Raw genomic sequence first — 24412 nt, forward strand, 5'->3', positions numbered from 1 at the left:
TGTCGGTGGTAAACCACTGTACATTTATACTGTATATATACATAAAGATTACTGAGCTTTCACCTTTACTGCTGGGTTCATATGCATTTGTTCATCTGCATACACACACACACAGAAACACACACACACAAACACGAACAAACACACACACACACACACACACACACACACACACACACACACACACACACACACACACACACACACACACACACACACACACACTCAGACAAATGTGGGTTTGAGGTCCTCGTTGAAGTTGACCATGGGGTGTGTGGTGTGGCAGAGGTCAAAGACGCCCCCGTACTCGCTGTCTGAGGTTTCAGACGTGCTGTCGGAGGACTCGCAGGGGCCCTGCAGACAGGACTCACAGTAGGGCCGGTGGTAGTAACAGTAGTCCTCTGAGCTGCTGTCCGAGTCCGAGTCCGAGTAGCCATAAGGGTCCACCCTGAGCTCAGCTTCCTGGTCCCTACTTTTCCCTCCTTCTGGGTCGGAGGTAGTGTGTCTGTGGGACTGGCCCGAGTAAGGCGTGACAGAGCACCTGCGAGGAGGGGGGGGTCCGCGTCGCGCCCAACGCCTTTCTCGGCGACGCCGATGGGGAGAGCCACCAACGACCCTCTCTTCCCCCACGTCTACCTCACCCCTACCTTTGTTGCCGTCCTCGCTACGTAAAACAAGACTGGAGTCCTTTTTCGGGTCCCCAGCTCCCTGACCTTCGTCCTGTTTGTGGAACCCTGTTTCCTTGCTCCGCCGCGAGGGGGTTATCCCCGTGTTGTGGGGGCTGGGCCTGTGGGGGTAGAAGGGGGGCCTGCGCTTGCGCATGGTGTAGGGAGAGATGCTGGGGTAGTGGAAGTAGAAACGGGAAGAGGGCGAGTGAGGAGAAAGCGGGGAGAGCTCGTCCTGGATCTGATTGGTGGACGGACTCCTCGTGCGGTCAGGTGACCGGAAGGCGGAAGTGTCTCTGGCATCCATGCTCAGGTCTTGCAGGATCTCCTGCAGCTGCTCGTTGCTTATGAAACCTGGCCAGCCACCCCCCGTAACCGGCGGTGACATAATGGTATCTCCCGTTGGTCCGATAGAGTCTACCTGGGCTGGTCCGGACCATGTTGGGGACAGGAGAGTGGATCCCTGCACGTTGTTAGGATGAGTGATGGGGCTAGCCACCAATGCTTCCTCCACCGTAGTGACGTCAGAGTTTAATGTGGCAGCGGTTTTGGACTGCACTTCTTCAGAACATCGCCTTAGACTCAGTCTCTCAGGTGCCAACTCTGCCCTCCTTTGGTTGCTGCGGGAACTGTAAGAGCTACCAACAGCTGGGGGAGGAGAGAGGGGGCAAGGTTGTGGCTGGAGAAGAGGCGGAGGAAGGGATGAGGAGGAGGGATCATGATTTGTGGTAGCCAATGCCAGCGCAGAGGGTGGCATTGGGGGAGGAGGCACATATGGCGGGGGAGAGGCTGGCAGAGGCAGGGCGGAGACCAACACCTCACTCTCGGGCGCGGGGGGTGTAGCTGGCACGTCGGGATGTACCACTGTGGTCTGGGTGGAGCAGGAGTTGAGGTTGGGGTCGGAAGAGTCCATCTCTCCGTCCACGCGGGGGTGACTCACGGACATGAGCTTCAGTAGTTTGTCCTTGGCGTTGCTCACTTGTTCCTGCAGACTGTCGATCACCACATTTTTCTGCAATGCAGACAGAAAGAAGAAGAAGAAGGAGAGAGATGGAGGGGTAACATTGTGAGTTCATAAATACACTTTGCTACCAATGTAGTATAAACAGCATGGACCATATGTAAATGTGTGTGTGTGTTTGGCTGTGTATGCGTGACAGAGAGCATCAGAAAGAGAGCTTATCCGAACACTTGGGAAACCACAAATTGTGAAAACTCTGGGAAAATCACGTCAAACATCAAAGGGATTAGGCGCAGCAGTGACGCCCTTAGCTGGCTCGCAAACACACACACACACACACACACACACAGACCTGGGGCATGTTTTGTCTGGCCGTTTCCTAGCTCTGTTTAAACAGCCCCAGGTCCGAGAGGAGTGGTGCTGCGTATCTGAGTGCTCTCACTGGCTGAGTCATCTATGTAAATGATCTAACACCAAAAACTGCACCACGCGCCATATTCTCAGTCACAATTAATTACTGGTTTCAGGCACAATGAAAGATTAGCCATCATTACTTATAAGAAGGAGCCTTAGCGTTTGAGAATATAAATAAACTTGTACTCAAATCTGACACATTTCACATAATGCCACTGGTATAGGGTTCCTCGACTCAACAATGCATTGCGTGCCTAACTTTGAACTAGGCTAATTGCCTTAAAGGTGCGGTCACTTATCGCGTGATTAACTTTAAACTAGGCTGATTGCCTTAAAGGTGCAACCACTGGCCTTTGTGACAACTGAAATGCTTCAAGACCTAAAATAAGGACAGTATGTCTGTTCTGTTTTAGGACTAGGTCGTACAATCCCCTATTGATTTGCGGTCCTGAGATGTGAGGTGAGTTGAAGAATATCAGGTGACAATAGGCTAGTATCTTTTGCACATGTTGATACTACCACTTTAATGTTTCACTCCACCAGGGGACCGTGCCTCTTCATGGAGGTGTTTTCTCCCAGCAGGTCAATAAAAACTACAATTTACCCCTTTAACGTTTCACTCCTCCGGGGGACCATACCTCATTGAGGAGCCTCTTCATGGAGGTGTTTTCTCCCAGCAGGTCAATACAAACTACAATCTACCTCCTTTAACGTTTCACTCCACCAGGGGACCGTACCTCATTGAGGAGCCTCTTCATGGAGGTGTTTTCTCCCAGCAGGTAGTAGATCTCATCCTCGCTGTACATGGAGCGCAGGCTCCGACTGGGGCTGCTGAAGTATTTGGACATCTGACTCGGGTTTGGGTTCATCTCCTCCTCAAACTGCCTGCACTGGGTCAGCTGGGGACAGAGAGGCATGAGAAAGAGGTCAAGGGGTTATTAAAGTCTATAAATTGTAACAATGCTCTTTTCAACCATCGACAGCCTTATAAATCCTGCACCCAAAGTAGTCTCTTTTCCACCTCCACATGTGAGGAATTTGCAGCATGCTTCAGAGATAAGATAAAGAACATTAGGATGAATATTGCTCAGTTAATTCCAAATGTCTTGTCTTCTGATCCTCTTCCACCATTTGACCCAAAAACAATAGAAGGGTTAATGTGTGTTAACCGAATATTGAACTGGGGATCACCCTGGGAACCGCTCCCCTGCCGGTTGAGCTGCAGGACATTCCATTGACCTATATTCAGAGCCACCTCCACAGGTCACACCGGTAGCACTTCATACCTGCTTGAGTTAAGATCAACTCATAAAGGCAGTAAAAAACGAAACGAGCTTGGCACTTATCCAAATAAAAATTCTCTACGTGACCTTTCCCTGCAACTGAGCAGCTCATTAAAATGAAGTTTGAGCGCTTCGAGCCTGTGCTAGATTCAGCACTACGAACCAAACATAGATAAGACATACAGTACACACGTCATCGAGATGTAGACATGAGAATGTGATACCTCCTGCCCTCTCTGATCTGTCCTGTGTTCGACCATGCATGTTAAGGGAGTCTGCCAGGGGTAGAGGATCTTTTTGTGAAATCTTTTAGCGAGTGTTAAATGAGGTGCCACCAGCATCACCATATTGAGATGGCGGCTGTTGTGCCTGCCCCCATGATAGTCTACCAGAGCCGTGGGAGGAAGCGATAACGAGATGAAAGGTGTGTGTGTGTGTGTGTGTGTGTGTGTGTGTGTGTGTGCCCGTGTGTTTGTGTGTGAGCACATTGGTCTTTGTTCCACACACTTCCTCCCACCTCTTCCTGTGCATTCCGTTGTGTTACTGTCATCACACACACACACACACACACACACACACACACACACACACACACACACACACACACACACACACACAAACATACACACACATAGTCCCATATATCCTAGCCGTGTCTCACCTTCATCAACACACTAACTCTCTTGTTTCTATAGACATAGAGTCACTTGTGTCTCAATTGTCTGAACATACCACTGTGGAGTGTTTATCTACTGCAATAAGGACAGGTTCTTCACAATGACACTCTCAGACACACACACACATGCAGACATTCGAAAAATGTGCACACACACATGCAGAGGCATATGCACAAATTACAAGCACAGGCACGGACAGACAGACAGTCACAAAGAAACACACACACACACACACACACACACACACATGCACGTACACACACACACACACACAAACACACACACACACACACACACACACACACACACACACATACACACACACACACACACACACACACACACACACACACACACACACACACACACACACACACACACACACACACACACACACACATACACACACACACACACACACACACACACACACATACACACACAATTACTCAGTTCCTGAGAGTACATTGCATGTGCCTGTTTGCAGTGTGTGGTGGCAGGTCTGATGACAGGCTTGGAGTGTTTGTGTTTGGGTGAGTCAGCTCAGCCCAGCTCTGCTCTGCCTCTCATAGCCAGATGCACTCCTTCTCTCCCTCCCCCTCTCAAAACACCACACACTCCTTCCTCTCTCTCTCTCTCTCTCTCTCTCTCTCTCTCTCTCTCTCTCTCTCTCTCTCTCTCTCTTTCTCAACCTCAACCACCCCCGCTCCCTCTCTCTCTCTCTCTCTCTCTCTCTAAAAGTTGGAAAAACATCTCTCCCATCATCCCATCATCTCTCTTCCCCCTCTCTGTCTCATTTTCTCTCACTCCGATAGCTGTGTCGTTTTCGTCATGTTCTCTCCCTGAAATAGCCTAAGCAGTAAAGCACAGCCTGCCCACTGGATGGATCATTTCAGAGGCCTGAAGATGGCTGACAATACATTTCTTCCTCCTGTCACTCCTTCACCTGCACTGTCTCTCTCTCGGCCATGGTAATATACTCAGTCTCTCCTTCTCTCTCTCTCTCTCTCTCTTTCTCTCTCTCTCTCTCTCTTTCTCTCTCTCTCACACACACACACACACACGCAAACGCATCCACTAAGATACACATCATATCCTTATCTGTGTAACTCTCTCTTCTGGTAACAGTGTTCTCTCTATAACGCGTCTCCTATACATCTCAGCTAAACGGTGGCTGTAGATCAAACCGCTAACAGCTTAAAGGCCCTGAGGCTCACACTGGCGGCCATCTTGCCATGCGGGTGCCATCTGACCCCCACCCCCTCCCCACCCCACTACTAAAAGGCCCTGACTCATCACTTCCACCTGCTCTTTGCTGAGGTCGCTGCATCGATTGCCCAGAGTACGTTCATCCTTAAAGACGCTCAAGGCGCTGCCAAAAAACGCTCCCCCACCCCCAGCCCCACCCAAACACACACACACACACACACACACACACACACACACACACACACACACACACACACACACGCACACTCCGTTCGACATTTAAGTGTAAAATTTGCTTGCAAAGAAGGTCACTATTGATTTTCAATTGAGGCATTATATCCATGCATTTTCTCATTGAGCAGGCTTGGAGGGGCTGGTCCTCTCCAAAGACCTAAGGGTTGGTTAAGTCCCACTGGAAAGAGTGTGTAATGTTTGGTTTGTTGCTCAGGAACAAACTGAACAAATCTCTTCTCACTTCTTCTTGTTGTGTTATAATCCTTTTAGGAGAGTCTCAGTTTACAATTGTTTTCCATTTTGCCAGTTTCCTTTTGCCTTACTCAATTTATCTTAGACGTGTGTGTGTTTGTGTCCACGTGTGTGTGTGTCCACGTGTGTGTGTGCGTGTGTGTGTGCGTGTGTGTACGTGTGTGTAAGTAAGTTTCCTTCCAAAAAATCTTAAAAGCCATTGAGTGAGGTGCTTCTTTTGTTTGAAAGACTTCTTAAACTCTCCTGTCCCATGTTTGAGGCCAAAACATCATAATAAACTACACATAATGATATCATCCTGATAGTCATACTTCAGTGAAAGTGTCTTAAGCCCTTTTGCTTCCCTTTCTATTAGCGTTGTGTGCTCACCTGAGGGATGAACAACACACAGTTGATGGCCAGTGTGCAGATGAAGATGGCCCCCGCCACCACACCGTAGACCACGTTGGGCCAGGCGTGCAGGTACCGCGAGACTGGGATAGCCACCGCAGATGACATAGTCACCAGACAAACGGCCGCCATGATGGTCGGGGACTGGTTGACCGGAGGCAGGCTGACGTTGCTGGTCAGGCCAGCTAGATAGGTCCCGTAGAGAAGGAGAATGCCCTGAGAGAGGACCACAGTGTAGAATAAGGAGGGTTGTTCGAGATGGGGATTGTTCACATCAGTCTTTAATTTCAGAACTCTTACTGTTCACGTTTTGTCCATACATACAAGCAGTCAGTCAGTGAAAAAGCATTTTAGCATCTTAGCATGTAGCTATCATAAAAATAATATATTACTGTCACAAACGTTTATATGAAGATGAATTTAATGTATTTGTACGTATGCCGTTTCAGTCAGTTAATAAAATGTCCTTTTTAGCATCTTAGCATGTGGCTATCATACACATAATGTATTACTCTCCAAAACGTTCATCTTAAACATCTTAAATGTGCTAGTTTGTACATAAATGCAAGCAGTCAGGAAGTGAAAAAGCTTTTTTGTACTGTGATAATATAATATTGTAATAGAACATTTTGGATACACACTCTGAGAAAATGGGTACCTTGAGGACGGAGAGGAGAATAATCCAAAGGTCGGAGTACTGGGAGGAGCAGGAGTCCAGCTGGGACAGAGAGTAGGACACGTCCACCTCCACCACCTAGACACAGAGACGAGACATTACACACACTATACCACACCTGATCCTAAACCAGCAGAGAGACAAGACATAACACACACTATACCAAACCTCACACACAGTGACTAGTGACTGTTTACGGCAGAGATAGTGACACACACACACATTTTATTTCTGCATTTTACCCATCCAGGGTAATGATACACACAGTGATACACACAGTGAAGCACACAAACCCGGAGCAGTGAGCTGCTTTTGAGCGCCCGGGGAGCAGTGATTGGGGTAAGGTGCCTTGCTCAAGGGCAGTGCTCTACCACTTCCCCACCCACAATTTTCCTACTGGTCGGGGATCAAACCGGCCACCCTCCGGTTACCAGCCCGAAACCCTAACCAGTAGGCCACAGCTGCACACAATCACCACAGAGAGACATCACCACAGAGAGACATTACACACACTTTACCACACCTTACACAGATCTCTTCAGATCCCCCCCCACCACAACATAAATGTTCCTCTGACAGGGATCCGACATCACACACACTATGCCAAAAGTGATACAGATCCTTAAATAGCAAACAACAACAATATGATTTTTTTTATCTCAAACAAAATCTATCAAATCAACTGTCTGTATTTGGATGTAAGGGCGTTCAGTGTGGAGAGTGGACACTGTGCTCAGTACCTTGACTACTGCTCCAACCGAGTGTGTGCATTTGATTGGGTCGGCCAGACCCCAGGTGCCCAGAACCAGAATGTCTACCATGAGCAGCAAAGCCACCAGGCCCATCAGCTGGATGTCTCTGATGATCTGAAATATAATCACACACCTCAGCTAGTGTTCCTTTTGAATTCATATTTCTTTCTACAGTTTATACTGTGTGTGTGTGTGTGTGTGTGTGTGTGTGTGTGTGTGTGTGTGTGTGTGTGTGTGTGTGTGTGTGTGTGTGTGTGTGTCTGTGTGTGTGTGTGTGTGTGTGTTCAAAATGTAACTGGGACACCCAAGTCACTCATTTCCTGTTTTCCAAAATAAGGCAAAGCTGAGACGTGAGAAACCCTTAATAAAGCTCTGACTCACCACTCTCTTGTCAGGGATGCGCTGTGTGAACACTCGATACAGACGCCACGTCTTTCCCAGGATGGGTCCAAACACCAGTGTGGTCCCAATACACAGCGTCCACACCCGGGCCTGAGGGGAAAGATGGGGAACATGGCTGTCAGATACAAAGATACAGTAATCAACAGTCACACTGTCATAGCATCAAACCGTCATGACAATTGCTGATTATAGTTATAGTCAGTGTTGTACCTGAACGCGTTCATTGAACGAAAGTTCATGAACTCGTTCATAATTTTGGTGAACGTGAACTGAACGTTCTGTATTATTGCCTGATGAACGATACTGTGAACGCGTTCATTCTGGTGTCTGTGAACGGCACGTTCACTCTTTAATTTCGTTCAATTAGGTGCCAGATTTCTAGAGACTTCCAGGCGAAAAACACACATTTAACAGTCATTTAACAGTTTCACTGCGCTGCGTGTGCTTTATTTTACTGTCAATGCCTGGCAAGTGTGAGAGCGACAAAGTTGCATAGAGGCCGAAAGCGGTATTGCAGACATATAGAGATTTAGATTTTTTTTTTTTAGCTCGCAACATATTGAAAAAAAGAACTGAACTAGTTCATTTTTTGGAGCTGTGAACTTAGTTCAAATTTTTGAATTATGAACTATGAACTGAACTAGTTCATTTTAAAATGTGTGAACTATGAACTGAACTAGTTCATGTAGAAAGTGAACTTTCCCAACACTGGTTATAGTTATGTTAGGACATGGTCATGTTAGTCCACTGAAGCAGGGTTCGAGTAAAGTGTTATCAACATTGTACTGTGTGAAAGGGAGAACATTTTTCTGAGAACTAAAGAGAACATTCCAGGTCCAGCCAAGCAAATGTATTCCTCAAGCAGCACAGACGGACAACCGCACAGCGAAATACCAGTTGTGAAACCCAATCCTGGGTCCGCATATCTGTATAAGCTTCTGTTTGGTTCTGTTCACGTGGTACCAGTGCTAAAGCTTGGAGAAGCTAATGCTAAATGCCACACACTTGCATCAGGATTACGCACATCAATCCTGTGTAAACACAACAAGTCTCCTAAGCAGTTTAAAAGTCTCCACTGTTTAGCTAACAGCAAACCCTTAAGATGGCTTCTGGGGGCACAGTACAGTGTCAAGCTAGAACTCAGTACAGTGTGTTTGGTGCCGAGTACAGTGTGTTTGGTGCCGAGTACAGTGTGTTTGGTGCCCATACAGTGTGTTTGGTGCCCAATACAGTGTGATTGGTGCCGAGTATAGTGTGTTTGGTGCCCATACAGTGTGTTTGGTGCCCATACAGTGTGATTGGTGCCCATACAGTGTGTTTGGTGCTGAGTACAGTGTGTTTGGTGCTGAGTACAGTGTGTTTGGTGCCGAGTACAGTGTGTTTGGTGCACTGTACAGTGTGAGGCTAGATCTCAGAGGGGTGCGTGAGGTGCACAGTACACCATAAGAAAGACAGAGTGGGGTTCTGTCCTTCCTTTGACACCTACAGTATATTGCACTTGGTGAAACATCCATTGCTGCTGCTGTTGCTACTTTCAGGACAGTGAGTAAGTGTGTGTGTGAGTGAGTAAGAGAGAGAGAGAGAGAGAGCAAGAAAGAGAAAGAGAGTATAGTTTTGTGTTAAACTATTGTTGCTGCAAATGTGAATGCTTTGGTCTTCATGGAGGTCCAGGGAGCCGTGTAGTTAAACTGTGCACACACTGTGTTTGATCTGTGCTTAGTGGGCCTCTTAATAAAAGAGAGATGGATGATACATCAGTGGAGGAGGAGTAACAACATTATCTTTTATGAGAGCTGAATTCCTCCCCATCAGGTTCCATCCCCATCTTTCTCTTTTTCTGTCTCTCTCTCTCTTACTCTCCCTCTCTTCTATTCTCTCTCTTACTTACTCTCCCTCCCTCCTATTCTCTCTCCCTCCTATTCTCCTCTCTTCTCTCTGTCTTACTCTCTCTCTTACTCTCTTCCCTCTCTCCTATTCTCTCTCCTCTTACTCTCTCTCCCTCTCCTCCTCTTCTCTCTCTCCATCACTCTTTCCCCCACTTACTCTATTATTGTTATGGCCAATGGCCTGCGCCTCAGGGACTTCAAAAGGCAATAAGCAATATGGAGCCCTAATTTAATAGATGCACGCCGCAGGTTCTCTTCTCCACCGCGTCAGCACCAATGGGCCTTTCACCCAAAGGCAATCAGGCTCCCCTTCCCCACTAACCACTTCACTAACCTCTCCACTATATTCTACATTAATAATTTCCCTACTACCTAGTGAGGCTTCGGTGAGTGCTTATTAATGGGCCTGTATGTTAAATAATGTTCCTCTGTATCTGTGATAAAACTTTAAAAAATAAATAAAAATAAAGTGTTAGAAAAAATTATGTGAAGACTGCGGCAATGATTACTCTTTGGTTGGTTAGAACTGTGCTGGGCTTTTATCAATTTATCAGTGTCCTCTGGACTTGAACCAAACTAATGGTGAGAGGCTGGTCATCACAACACATGTCAGAAGAACTCATGTTCATGTCATGGTATGATTGGCTCAAAAGACATGGACTCAAAAACACACCCACAAAGGCTTTACACAACTCTAACGCCCTAGCGTCTCGACATTTCTATTCTATTCTATGAGTGCACACGTAACAATTCTTCCCTTAGCCATTAGTGCACTTTCACCATGTCCCAAGGGCAGCTCACAGCTCATTGCCCTTTCAGATTAGGGCTCATCATCTCCATATATGTCTACTGGTACCAGAAGATGAGAAATGAAGGTTGGCAGACCACTCTAAAAGCATTTTAGCTGTGTTGGTATGAGAGTCACTCACTGGGTATGTGTGTACTATGCACCTGTACCTGTGTGTGTGTGTGTGTATGTGTGTGAGAGAGAGAGAGAGAGAGAGAGAGAGAGAGAGTGTATGTCTGTGTGTGTGTGCGTGTGTGTCTGCCATTGTGTGTGTGTGTGTGTGCATATGTGTGTGTGTGTGTGTGTATATGGGAGTGACGTGTGTGATGTGTGTTTTGTGTGAGTGTGTTATGTCTGTGTGAATGTGCATGCGTGTACGTGCGTGTGTGTGCATGTCTGTGTGTGTGCATGTGTGTGTGTGTGTGTATGAGAGAGAAAGAGTAAGTTTGTGTGTCTGCTTGTGTGCATATGTGTGTGTGTGTGTATATGGGAGTGTGACGTGTGTGATGTGTGTTTTGTGTGAGTGTGTTACGTTTGTGTGAATGTGCATGTGTGTGCATGTCTGTGTGTGTGCATGTTTGTGTGTGTGTGTATGAGAGAAAAAGAGTAAGTTTGTGTGTGTGTGTGTGTGTGTGTGTGTGTGTGTGTGTGTGTGTGTGTGTGTACCTGCAGTACTGCTCTGGGCCCCATTCCCTGCATCAGCGTCTTCTCTTCAATAGCAAACAGGAAACCACTGCTGTAGGTCAGAACGCTTCCACACAGGGTCAGCACATTCAGATTGGGACTGGACATCTTCACGATCCTGAGACACACACACACACACACACACACACACACACACGTTACAATGCAATATGCACACACACATATGCAGACAAACAGACACACACACAATGGCTCACACATGCACATAACTAGACAGACACACACACAGACATACACTCTCTCACACACACATACACACACACACACACATACACACACACACACACACACACACACACACACACACGTTACAATGCAATATGCACACACACATATGCAGACAAACAGACACAAACACAATGGCTCACACACGCACATAACTAGACAGACACACACACAGACATACACTCTCACACACACACATACACACACACACACACACACACACACACACCCACACACACACACATACATACAACTGACAAAAGAGGAATGCCATTGATAGTGACAGAGGGGAGTGCAATATTGTTGCTCAGAGAAAGATGACAAGAGACAAAAGATAGATAGAGAGAGATCAAGAGCAAGGAAAGGAGGAATGGAGGGACAAGTGAAGAGAGAGAGATAGAGGGAGAGGGAGAGGGTGTGTGTGTGTGTGTGTGTGTGTGTGTGTGCGTGCCTCCTCACCTGTTGTTCCTAAAGCGCAGGGTGAAGAGGAGGAAGAAGAGGGTCAGCAGGATTCCACAGGAGAGCAGCGTCCACACCACAGCACACAGCACTGGAGACAAAGAACGCCCCTGCACCTCCATCACCCTCTACACACACAAACACACACACACACACACACACACACACACACACACACACACACACACACACACACACACACACACACACACACACACACACACACACACACACACACACACCACACACACACACACACACACACAGACACACAGACACACACACCCACACACAGACACACGCACACACACAGAAACACAAATTCATTGTAAGATAATTTTGTCAGATAAATACTTATTTGATAAAAACATTTATAAGTCTTTGTGTCTGTGTGTGTTTGTGTTTGTATGTTTGTGTGTGTGTGTGTGTGTGTGTGTGTGGGTTAGTGTGTGTGTTTACCCCTGTAGAGAGGGTGCACAGTCTCTGCAGTATGTCCCAGCCATCCTGGCCGCTGAGCCGTGGGTGGATGTAACACACTCCTGACTCGCACTCGGAACTGCAGTTCGCCCCCAACTGCATGACTGCACCTGCTATTTCCTCAGCTCACACACACACATCCTGAAATGGACACACCCACACACACATACACACACAGTGAAACACACCATTAGACAATGCACATTCCGAGAGGAACTCCCAGACCCACCTATTGAGTGACAGTCCCGTATGGCCTTTTAACATTTTTCTTTTCCTTTAATATCCATAATCTTGTGTGGAGTGCTTTGTAGTATCCTAATGAACTTCCCAGTTGTATGGTTTCATCTCATTGCTTCTCTGACAACCATGTGAAATCTCTTGATACAACACTGTTTAGCTACTTTTGGTGTAAATAATGGAAGGTGTGTTGCTAAACAGATTTTTGTCGTGTCATCTAATTTGTGCTTTGGTTTACGGCAAGGAGTTTGTGTGGGGAGAAAAGTAGCTTTGCTAAAATGCTCTTTGTTAGTTTCAAATCTGCCAAATGCCACCTGAGGTCAACATTACTGCAGGTGCCAGAGTTCTCCCCCAATCCACTATTCCAATACCATGTCTTACCACCAGAGAGAGACATTTCACGCACTCTCACCAATACATCCAATGCAATGCCCCCAGCATGTAGTACCATGGGACCCAAAGTGTTGAAGCATTAGCCTGGACAATGCACGATTAGGAGGAAGATAACATTGTTTAGAGCAACAGAGTCTTATTGCTAATTGAGAGCAAATTTGGCAGGAGTTACCATGCCGCCTCCAGGGAACACAACAATAAGTAATAATGTCAAGTCTGGGTGGAAGGATAAGGTCGAGGGTCATGGGAAAAGTGGCTGTTATCTGTCGAAAGACTTTTTGGATCGGATTCAAAAAGCAATTCCAAATAGGCAGAGGAGCACACAACTCCTCATTGTCCGACAAAAGTTGCATGCACTTAATTGCTGAAGGTTGAAAAGCCATCAAAGAGACTGTAAAACCAGTTCCAAAAACCACCAACCAACCAATCTACTTCTGAGCAAAAAGTCCATTTCATGTATAACTTAATGTGAATGTATGCGCTTATATGAGTGCATGTGTTTAATGTATAGCATAATGTGAATGTATGTGCTTATATGACGGCATGTGTGCAAGTATAACTTAGTGTGACTGTATGTTCTTATATGAGTACATGTGCGTATGTGTTGCCTGAAACTGTATTTCAGTTGCGAGGAGTGACCTAATAATATACATATTAAAAAATGTACATACACCATAGTCACGCAAACTACTTCACACTTCGGCACACACACACACACAAAAGGGCACACACACACACACACACACAAGGGCACACACACGCTAACACACACAAGGGCACACACACGCACAAACACACACACACACACACACACACACAAGGGCACACACACACACACACACACAAGGGCACAGACACACACACAAAAGGGCACCACACGCACACACACACACCCACAAGGGCACACACACATACACAAGGGCACGCACACACACATAAGGGTCACACACACGCAAACACACACACAAATGCACAAACACACTCACACACACACACAAACCCACACACACACACTGATCTCCCGCTGCTTTTATGAGGTAGTGAGTGTTGCGCTGTACCGACATGTTGCTGATGACGGCCAAGGGTTCCATACACCGTGACATCACCTCATCCCCGCTCTCTCTCTCTCGCCCCAGCGCTAAACACCACTTTCCCTCCTGTCAGCGTGTGTGGGTGCAGCCATGACAACGTCATCGCTCCACGGAAATATGAATGCTTGGGTTTATGTGGGGGGGGGGGGGTGGGAGGAGGGGGCGAGGGGTAGGTGTGGGGGGTGAGGGGCGGAGGAGCGTGTCTGTGTTGTAGTGTCTGTACCATATGAAGTGTCTGTACTATATGTAGTGTCTGTACGGTATATGAGTCAGTGGTGTGACTGTGTTCTGGTGACAGGGCAGGTGTCTGAGAACCAAGGTCATACCCACCAATGAGGACATAATAATAAACGTCGTGAAATAATTGCCTATAAATAGCTCTACTTTGGGTCTAGAAATATATTGCTCAATGCAAAGATAACCCACTGTCTCATCTGATCACCGTCGGCGGCGTTGCTTTGCAGTGGGTGGAGTGGATGATCAAGTCATAACTACAAACTCTTTTTCAACACAGTGCTTCTTTGATTGTCAACAAACCAGCCAGACAGCTGAATCCGCCATGCGTGAATGGATTCTACTAGCGGACTGCTTATAGTCTAATGCCGTTCATCCTCAGACATCGTCTGACGAACAGCTCCTGTACGGTCGCGCTCCACACACACACACACACACAGCTTCTGTAGGCTACAGGTGCGCTACGTTAAAGAGTGCCCGTTCATCATGATGGCAGCTATTTTTTAGTTTTCCTTGAGAGAATTCACTTGCAGGCTTACATTAATTCCAACCATCCAAATTCAGGCTGCTTAACTTTCAACAAAGTTTTTTTGCTTAAAAATATCAATTGAGTATCAGTTGGTATCTGGGTGTACGATGGTGAAATAGAGAGCGCAGACTGGGTGCATCACGTGAGGGAGAGTGTGTGTGTGTGTATATAAGTGTGTCCGTGTGTGTGTGTGTGTGTGTGTGTCTGTCGGTGTGTGTGCATGTACACATGTGTGTGTGTGTGTGTGTGTCTGTCTGTCTGTCTGTGTGTGTGCATGTAGACGTGTGTGTGTGTGTGTGTGTGTGTGTGTGTGTGTGTGTGTGTGTGTGTGTGTGTGTGTGTGTGTGTGTGTGTGTGTGTGTGTGTGTGTGTGTGTGTGTGTGTGCATGTCAAGTGTCTGAGGTGCTACTGAGGCGGGTCATCAGCGTTGTGTGTAAAAGAAAGGAAATTTGTCCACGACACGCTTCGAAGTGACTCAAGTGACCCAATGCTGGTGAACACACAGGTGAGGGCAGGTAAGTGAAGGGCCACAAAGGAAGCAAACAGTAGGGCCTTATACATGTGCCACTGAGATCAGATCAGTCTATCGTATCGTATTCGCGTGTAGGTGTTAAGATTTTCAAGGGAAACGGCTCTTGTCGTTACGTATATACATGTGCAAAATGTGATACATTGCCTCGGGCATGCGCAAAGACCACGGAGATGTGCTCCCACCTGGTTTGTTTACTAACAACATCAACGTGGATCCGCATCGTGCACAGGCAGTGTAGTGGTTTAAAGTTCCCTTCTTTCTATCAGCATATAGTTCTTAATATTTTCTTTGAATAACCACTCTCGGATGGAAAGAAAACGAGTCTACGCGTGGATGTGTTTCAACAACAGTAGAAAACTGTGTTTGCTCCGTCTTTGACTGGACTCATAATTATATGACAGTGGTATTAGTTACAGTTGAGACACCCTAAATAACTTGCATGCGCAGCAATCCTGAGACGTGATTTTTAGTTTGCACATGAATACTAACGTCTTCTTTGATCCCAGGAAATTTGAGCACATAACCCATCTCCCTTACGGAGATATTGGCGAAAGTTGTTTAACCTACTTCATTGTAAACGTCTAGTTTTTCAAACGTGTCTAGTTTTTGTGCAGTAGTGAATAGAGTCTCAGTCTACTACACTATACATAGCATATCATGTTTGTAGAAAATGATTAAGGTGCAACAAATGCCAATAAGCATATTTAAATTAAATGATTCACATTGCAAGTAAAATGGTGCGGCTGGAGCACAGGGAGGGACAACGGTGACGCAGTTTGGATATAGCGACAAACATTTATGTGCTGTAACAAACAGTGTTAACCAGTATGTGAGTAACGTGGCTTTTATTAAAACATAGCGTGTGTAATGTGTAGCTACTTCATTCCGTTTATTAACCTTTCCGGCTGTCTGTATTACTAGCCAGCAGCAGACGTAAAGGAAAGGGACTTAACCCGAAGTTAAAAACATGTAATCTACTGGAGCATTTTACTCCCCCGCAATCTCTCTACAAACTTCCATATAGACGCGGGATCAGCAGAGGAAAATCTACTTTCCTTTTGGGAGAAACCAGGCCAGTCGTTCCCACGACTACAGCACCTTGCAAAACGAATTATATGCGTTCCAGCAACAGGTGCTGCGAGTGAGCGCTCCTTCAGTGCAGTAGGGCGCGTTATAGAAGCCAGGCGCTCTTGTCTGAATCCTGACTGTAGATGCAATTTTATTCCTGCATAGTGCTAAGACAAATTCTAAATAGAACGAAAGTTAGGCATATCAGCAGAGGTATATTTTGGTTACATTAGGATGGCTACGTTTATAGCTTGCGTTTTGGGCGCACCACAATGCCAAGAAGTTTATCGCGACTGTAATGGCATATTTCATTGTGGGGGTGATTGATAGCTTAAGGCTTACGAGACACGGTGTTTTCCGATGTTTAACTGAGTCCTCTCTGTCTCTATCACACACACACACACACACACACACACACACACACACACACACACACACACTAACGGAAGCAAAAAAGGTTTAAATTAAGTGACATCCCTCAAATGTCGCGTCTCCCGCAAACCTGCAAGCTATGAGTCAGCTGTCAGTATTGGAAGAAGCCTTAAAGTCTTGAAGATGAAACTTCCTGGGTTATTTTGTTTCGTTAGGCTATTAGTTATATTTTAAAACAGCCAGTCATTGTAGCCTACCACTCGTGGAATAAGGAATTTCAAAGAGATGATGGAGTGAACTTTCTAGCCTCTACTTTTCTAGCCTCCTGTCACCTTCTCCCCCCAGTCACGCACCGCCTCCCCCATGACACATCGGCCTGATTTGACACGCCCTTTTCTAAGCCGAACGATCGTGGTAAACCACCTCTCTCGAAAGCTTCAGACGATCGGCGGAAAAACGAACAGTTCACATCTAGACCCCTTATACATGAGGCAATTGTAACACGTTCGCGAGTTTATATCGTGGTAGACGCGATGTAACAGCTTTACATTGACGCATGTATAAGGGGCTACTGTTCAGGCGTCACCCAACAGGCAGCAATGTGCAGTGGAGAGGAGAATATAGAGCAAAACTATAGCCCAATAGCATAACTTTACTAGGAACCTCTACCAGTTGGTCTGATTCTCACGCCCCAAGCCTTATTCATAAACTGATACTGTCAGAGAGGTGAGTCTGTTTGTGTCTAAGTTCTAAGAGTGTGTGTGTTCTGAGGATATGTTTTGGGGATGCATATTTACATTCCATGTAATCATTCCCACCTCAGTTCTCCCGGAAAATTCTCAACATTTTTCCCCATCTTCAAACCACATTCCCGGGACGGTAGTTTTGTTCTTCGGAGTTAGCCATACAATTGCAGCTTTGCTGTGTGTTTATTAAAAAAATTACATGACACAAGACTTTTGGGGAGCTCAACTGAAAAGGCTTTTCAAAGACGTTTTTTGGCAACATTTTCCTGGTCCAGAAATGTAAAGTTAACCTTCATGACCTCTCCGGGATTTATGTTACCGTGGGAACTCAGCATGGTGTAGTGCTGAGCCCAATGGTCTTTTCCTGGTTAAAGTCCCGGAGTGTCAGTGAGGCAGTTTAGTCAGTTTAGTCCTGAGCAAAGTGACTGTGTGAGTGCGTGGGAGGCTTTAGTCCTGAAGCAAAGTGTGAGAGTGTGACAGAGTGCTGGGGGTGAAGTTGTCTGATATGAGTAAATGGTCTTGACTCTGGGTGTCTTGCCTATATGTGAGAGAAGAGTGTGACTGTTTACATCTGACTAATCTTTGATTTTGCCTCTTGTTTATCAGAGGGCTTGCACCTGTTAGCATGTGTGTGTGTGTGTGTGACTACACCTCTATGAGTGTGTGTGTGTGACTACACCTCTATGAGTGTGTGTGTGACTACACCTCTATGAGTGTGTGTGTGTGACTACACTTCTATGAGTGTGTGTGTGTGACTACACCTCTATGAGTGTGTGTGTGTGACTACACTTCTATGAGTGTGTGTGTGTGCAGTCCAATAAAAATACATTTCTCAGACATTCCCACAGACAGGTGACCCAGAGAGACAGTTTATATCTGCCAAACACACACACATGAGTCAATCACAGCCAGATGACGGGGCATTGTAAAACTATCCTTCATACACATGATTGACTGGCACAGAGACCCTTAAGCAGTCTAAAGTGGCTAATTAAAGGGGCCTGGCAGACATTTGAGTGTGTCATTACATTTCAGGGTTATTTACAGACATTGTGACAAAGGATATTAGTCCAGAAGAGAGGTGTGAGACCACAGACATATCCATATACAGCATGTCTATGTGTGAGATGCAGTGCTCTTGAAATGCATGGTAGTCAGCTATGAAGGAGGCATAACCACATAGAAGAGTGAAAGTCAATGAGCTCTCACAGTCATGTCCACCAATTACACACTACTTACTGTAAACATCAACGGCTAATCCAACAACCATCTGATAGACGGGTTCATGTTGAACATTAATCTGATAATAGCCCACAAGCAAAGGGGTTCATTACTTTTATATACAATAAATAACTTTCGCTTTACTGATAGGATTGAGGCCATGCTTGCGGCCAGTGGACTGTTCAAACAATGCACTTTGGAAATGCCTACAATTCCTTCCTCGAGTTGTATTGTCATCTTTCCTATTTTAGATCTGTCGTTTACGGCTTCCTGCAGGCATAACCGGCGGAGAGAAGCATTTCCGACCATTTTTCACTCAGAGCTCTCTGTCGTTCACATGGGAGCGTTTCACAGACAGCGTGAGCCCTGCCGCCCGCCGAGAACGGCGTGTGAAGCGTGCTGGGCAGTCACAAATTCTGGCCGCCTTGAAAACAAGATCAATACATACCTAGCAACGACAGTCATGTCGAGTTGTTAAGGAGAGACCCCTCTCCTTTGTAATTTCATCACTGCCAGCAAGAGCGGGAAAGAGCGATATTCTGTCCCTGCGTCCTGCAACTGTTCTGCAATAGCCTTTACGCACCTTGAGCGATGCCCTCGAAGTTCAAGGGGCACTGTGAGGCTACCCCACAACTCGTGGCTTTTAACTGTGGTGAATCACAGATTTTGCACTTGGTTTGGTTGGATAATATTAGGCCTATACATGCTTCTTATGCGTTAATTGTGTATTTACACATTATTTGGAAAGGCACTGTGGCATTCATGTATTAGATTGTGCAGAGGTACGAGTGCTGTGACTTTGTCTAGGCCTTAGGCCTTTGCTCTTATGGTTAGTAATGTAAATGTGTATTAAGTTAAGGATATTAAGTAAAGTATGTAGGTGTTGTTTCTTACTTCCCATTAAATATCAGAGGATTATCACCACTGTCAAAGGTCTCCTCCGCTATCATTGTCTGTTGGATGACAGGGGTGGATAGGGCACCGGTTACAGGAAGAACCTTAACTCGTGACTGCACAGCCAACTCTAGTTTTGCGCCTCTGCACGTCTCTGACTGTGTTTGAAATCGTTTAAGAAATCCACTTCACTGGATTGGACTAAAGTGATTAGCTAAAAACTTAGCAGGTAGACAAGAGCATACTGTGCGCTGACCGCAAAGGTCGTGGTCCTTTCAGTCGCACACAATAAGGGCATTGACTTCATTCTTTTATTAATATAGTCCCCAATTCCAGTCATCATTTTTTTCTTGGCACAATACAATCTCTCCTTTAAGACTACAAAAGGGTCACAGTCGTTAGACCTCCAAATGAAAACACGGCAATTACAGCAAGTGCACAAAGCTTGGCGAGTGTTTGAGGTTTGGATAATATTGAAACATTCCTCCTCACCCTGTAATCCGTTTAGCAATTTAATCTAAGCTGATCAAGTATAAGAATGCCACTTATTAGTATACCCCCCATCAACTCCCTCGGACTCCGTAGTAACCAATGCAGGGAAAGTTGATCCCTTTGACCAAAGACATGAAAGCTACCATTCAACCCCACACGGCACACGCCATGGGCGGCCGCATTGGAGCTGGTGGCGACGGCTTCCTCGCTCCTCCCGCTCTGAATACCAGTCAACGTAATTAATGTTAATTTGAGTACCGTCCAGTAGTTTCTGACATATCATTAATTCAGGCTGTTATGGGTAATAGTGAATAGTCACATTAATTTGCGCAAAAAGTCTCCTTAATAACGCATTAGATAGTCTGCACTATTCGATACCACTGTACGCAAGCTATTTTACATTACAGTATCACATTACGTTAGAGGTGTATCACCTTAATTGCATATTTCGCTATTTATCTGACAAAAAAAGTAATATCAAGCCAAATAACCTGAGCCAAGCATGCTGTGCCAACTAAATCCAGTATGTTGGTATGTCATGGAGGTCAGTTGTAGATGGAAAGCGCACAACAAAAACACTTTAAAACTCCAATGGACAACAAGAGAACATACCTGAGCCGAATGTAAGAGACTTCTGTCAGGCTAGCGCATGGATTATTCCGTTGTCGCTCCACGGCTGGAGCTCCATGGTGGTAGTTTCGGAAAACGAAAGAGAAGGACCCATTTATGCACACGTCTGTCTCATCTCAATGAATTCTCCGGCAAATCTGTGAAGTAGCTGAAACCTTTTTTTTTTTTTGTTGCGCACACTGAAATACTAAATTACTCTAATGATTTTCGTTGTGGCAAACAATTCGATATGCGGATACAAGAGTGCGAATCTTTTGCCAAAGGTTAAGCGTCCATAGAGAGGCGAGTATGCAGTCAGGAGAATGTCAGCGAATTTGAGGGAGTGTGAGAGTGAGAGGCGCTGTAATTAATAGGTAGCAACAGCAGGAGGAAGCCTAGCAGGGGCGGAGGGGGGTCAGACGATGAGCCATGTATATAGAACTCATGAATTTAAACAGTCTGGTATCGATGGAGTATGCCTAACTGTTCATATGTCTGGGGAAAAAATATTGACTACGCCTAGATTGGCTGTAGTTGGTCCCCAAACTGTTCGAAACTCATAGGTTAAAGAGAGATCAAAGGCTCGTAAAGGTTCGTCAGGATTCAGCGGAAAGGTGAATCGGAATATTAAGAAAACGACCCAAACATTACTTTCATTACTTTTAGTCGGATGTTTAGGCAACAACTTAGAATCCATCATTACCACATGCTTATTTTCTACGTCATTCATTCGCCTTTGCCTAGAGGGACAATGCTTAATATCCAATTTATATAGGAACCAGAAAACACACAATAACTAGTGTAATAGGTTTTGTGGTGAATTCATAGGATCGGAACAATAGGCCTGTCAAAACAGGAGGCGAGTTTTACACTACATAGGTGATGTCAACCATGTGTTCTGGGAGGATGATGAACTCTGAGTTTGTCCCTTGGGACAGGGTGGCGTATGGGACAAAGAGTAGGCTAACCCATTGCGCTCTAATACGTGGGACACTGTGGGAGGGCAACACCAAACCTAATAAATAACTCAAAATACCACAGCTGGCCCCGTGGAAAGAAACACAGTTGTGTTGATTAAAACCTTGCCCGTCCATAACAAATCTACGGGCAGATAGGTTAATGGTGATTCTGTGGGGGGAAACGCACACGCGTGTCAAGACAGGGAATAATCTCCAATGCCTACATTGGTTTTCACAGGTTCAAAGGTGCGCCTAGAAGTCTTTTCATGCGCGACTCGTTAGCGTTCTCTGTCGAACCCCAGGTAACATTCTTCAGCTCTCGTTCCACCAGCCGCAACCGCATAGGCGGAGGGTATTATTAAACCTTCACGGGGATTTATGTTATGAGGCGGCACACGGGGTCATTCCTGGCAAGGGAGTGTCATTGCTTCTGTGGTTTGGAAGGAGAGAGAGAGAGAGACAAAGAGAGAGAGAGATAATGCAAGTTGAGAAGAGAAATATGGCATAGGTCTATACAGTGTAAGGAGATAAAAGAATATTGCGCTCTGCTTAGATTCAGGAAAAGGGCAGTTTTCGGCAAATGGCTAGCCGTATATTTTTTTACATTGCCTTAATCCAATATGTGCATTAGTGGTATGAGAGGTTAAGAGAGACATCATTTTCAGACTTCCACTGCTTCCCACACGTTTTCCTGTTTCCCTTCCAATCACGGGGGCGTTCCATAAAAGGCCTGGAAACAAACTGGTGGCCGCAGGGGAGGTGAAGGTGATTGGTTTTTTGAGCTTTTACGGTTTATTTCAAAATGAGCGGTAAAGGACACACTACACACTATTCATAGACAACTCTATTTCATGGATAATGTCTTCCAAGGACAGGTTCAAGGGACCTTTTTGAGTAGTATAAATGGTGTTATAATGCCTCAAGGGTAATGACACTGAGCGATTCACAAAGTACTTCAGGAGATCCCCGCCATCCCATTTCTTCGACCAAGGCCTTCTGCTGGTCGATAATTTCCATTAACAGCTAACCTCTTAAGCTTGAACTTTACTTGTGAAGTTTGGCAGTTGATTTGGTGTGGTTTTACTTTCACCCAATAGAGGGCGCTGTTTACCATCATATAGGGAAATAATAGCAGATGGGTCAGTGGGCTAACACTGTTACTGTGCTTGTATGGTCTACGATGAGGTCATACATGTTATAATGTCTTGCTCTCCCAGGGGTATTGTTTCTTTGTATGTGGTGGTACCAGTAACATGCACTGGCTGATGCATATAAAAACAGCTTCTCAGATCATGCAGACAAGCCACCGTCAAGACTTCTCAGGCCCTGTCACTGCAAATAGTGTGTTCCACCCAGTGTGGTTGGTTCATCAAATGTAAACTCAGCAGCGTTTCACCACCACCACACAACACCAAACCACATCTCTCTCTCTCTCTCTCTCCACCTCTTTTTTTTCTCTCTAGCTCTCCCCCTCTCTCTCGACAAGATGCTGGTCAGGGCACCACATCAAGGGGAACCCCAAGACGTCTCACCCTGGTCCCTGGCGGCCTGTACCCATCCTGCAGTGTCTAAAGATGTCTTTGCTGGGGTGACAGATGAGTCATCTGTAGCTCAGTGATTGGCGGCAGTGTCACAGCTGGTTGCTGGGAAAGCCAGTTCATGCCCTACGCTAAGGGCACATTTAAGGGCTCAGTCTTAAGATGCCTACTGCCAGGGCGTTTGTCTGTGTGTGTGTGTGTGTGTGTGTGTGTGTGTGTGTGTGTCTGTGTGTGTGTGTGTGTGTGTGTGTGTGTGTGTGTTGTGTGTGTGTGTGTGTGTGTGTGTGTGTGTGTGTGTGTGTGTGTGTGTGTGTGAAGAGACAGTTTGTGTGTGTGTGCATGCATCTATGTGTTTGTGTGTGTGTGTGTGAGAAAGAGTTTGGCCACATTTAGCCACATTGAAGAACCTGCTGCCAGGGTGGGTGTGTGTGTGCGTGTGCGTGTGAGTGTGTCTGTGTGTGCGTGCATGTGTATGTTTTGTCTGCCCCCTCATTTCTGCATCCCTCAGGTTCTTCGTCATGCATCACACCACCACCAAACACAGAAAGAAAGCAGACTTCATCGGGGCTTCCCTTCCATAAAATGTCAGAAACCGGTGGCACTTAAAATCACTCTACAATCTGCCTCTTATACTACCACTTATCACGGCATTGAAGAGTCCTTAGTGCTTCACCACAGCTATGTCCCTTATCCAACCCTAAATGATTTGGGATTCCACGCACTAAAAGCATTTCTACCAAAGATCATAAACTTTTTTCTTTTACAGCTTCAGTCTGAGGCTGTAATCTTCCAAAAGCTTATTACCAGAATCTCTGAGACCAGCGAGCTACTGCGGCTTACCTGACATCTTTCATTACCATATTTGGATCAGTTGACGCACGCCTATCTGGTCTATTGAGACCCAACAATGGACTCCCGTCTCACTTTACACGCACTGAATGTGGATCGGTGTCTCTGGCCTGGATCAAGTTCACCTTCAAAGCAGCTGTACTGCACTCCAATTCCGATGGGAAAAGCCTGCTTAAATATTTCAGTAAGGCCAC

General features: G+C 45.9%; 1 protein-coding gene across 1 annotated transcript; it reads right to left on the reverse strand.

Moving 5' to 3' along the window:
* Positions 1–225: 225 nt before the first annotated feature.
* gpr156 (G protein-coupled receptor 156) lies at positions 226–20932 on the reverse strand (the record flags this gene model as incomplete). Its single annotated transcript, XM_080838924.1, has 10 exons — positions 20876–20932; positions 12437–12595; positions 11978–12105; positions 11255–11390; positions 7895–8005; positions 7502–7627; positions 6744–6839; positions 6065–6301; positions 2778–2939; positions 226–1677 (listed from the first exon to the last, which is right to left on the reverse strand). Exons 2-10 carry the CDS (start codon positions 12554–12556, stop codon positions 226–228), a joined length of 2568 nt encoding a protein of 855 aa, XP_080695050.1. The 5' UTR covers positions 12557–12595; positions 20876–20932.
* Between the last annotated feature and the right edge of the window lie 3480 nt (positions 20933–24412).

This window comes from Sprattus sprattus, assembly GCF_963457725.1.
Source record: "Sprattus sprattus genome assembly, chromosome: 5".
Taxonomy (NCBI): Eukaryota; Metazoa; Chordata; class Actinopteri; order Clupeiformes; family Clupeidae; genus Sprattus; species Sprattus sprattus.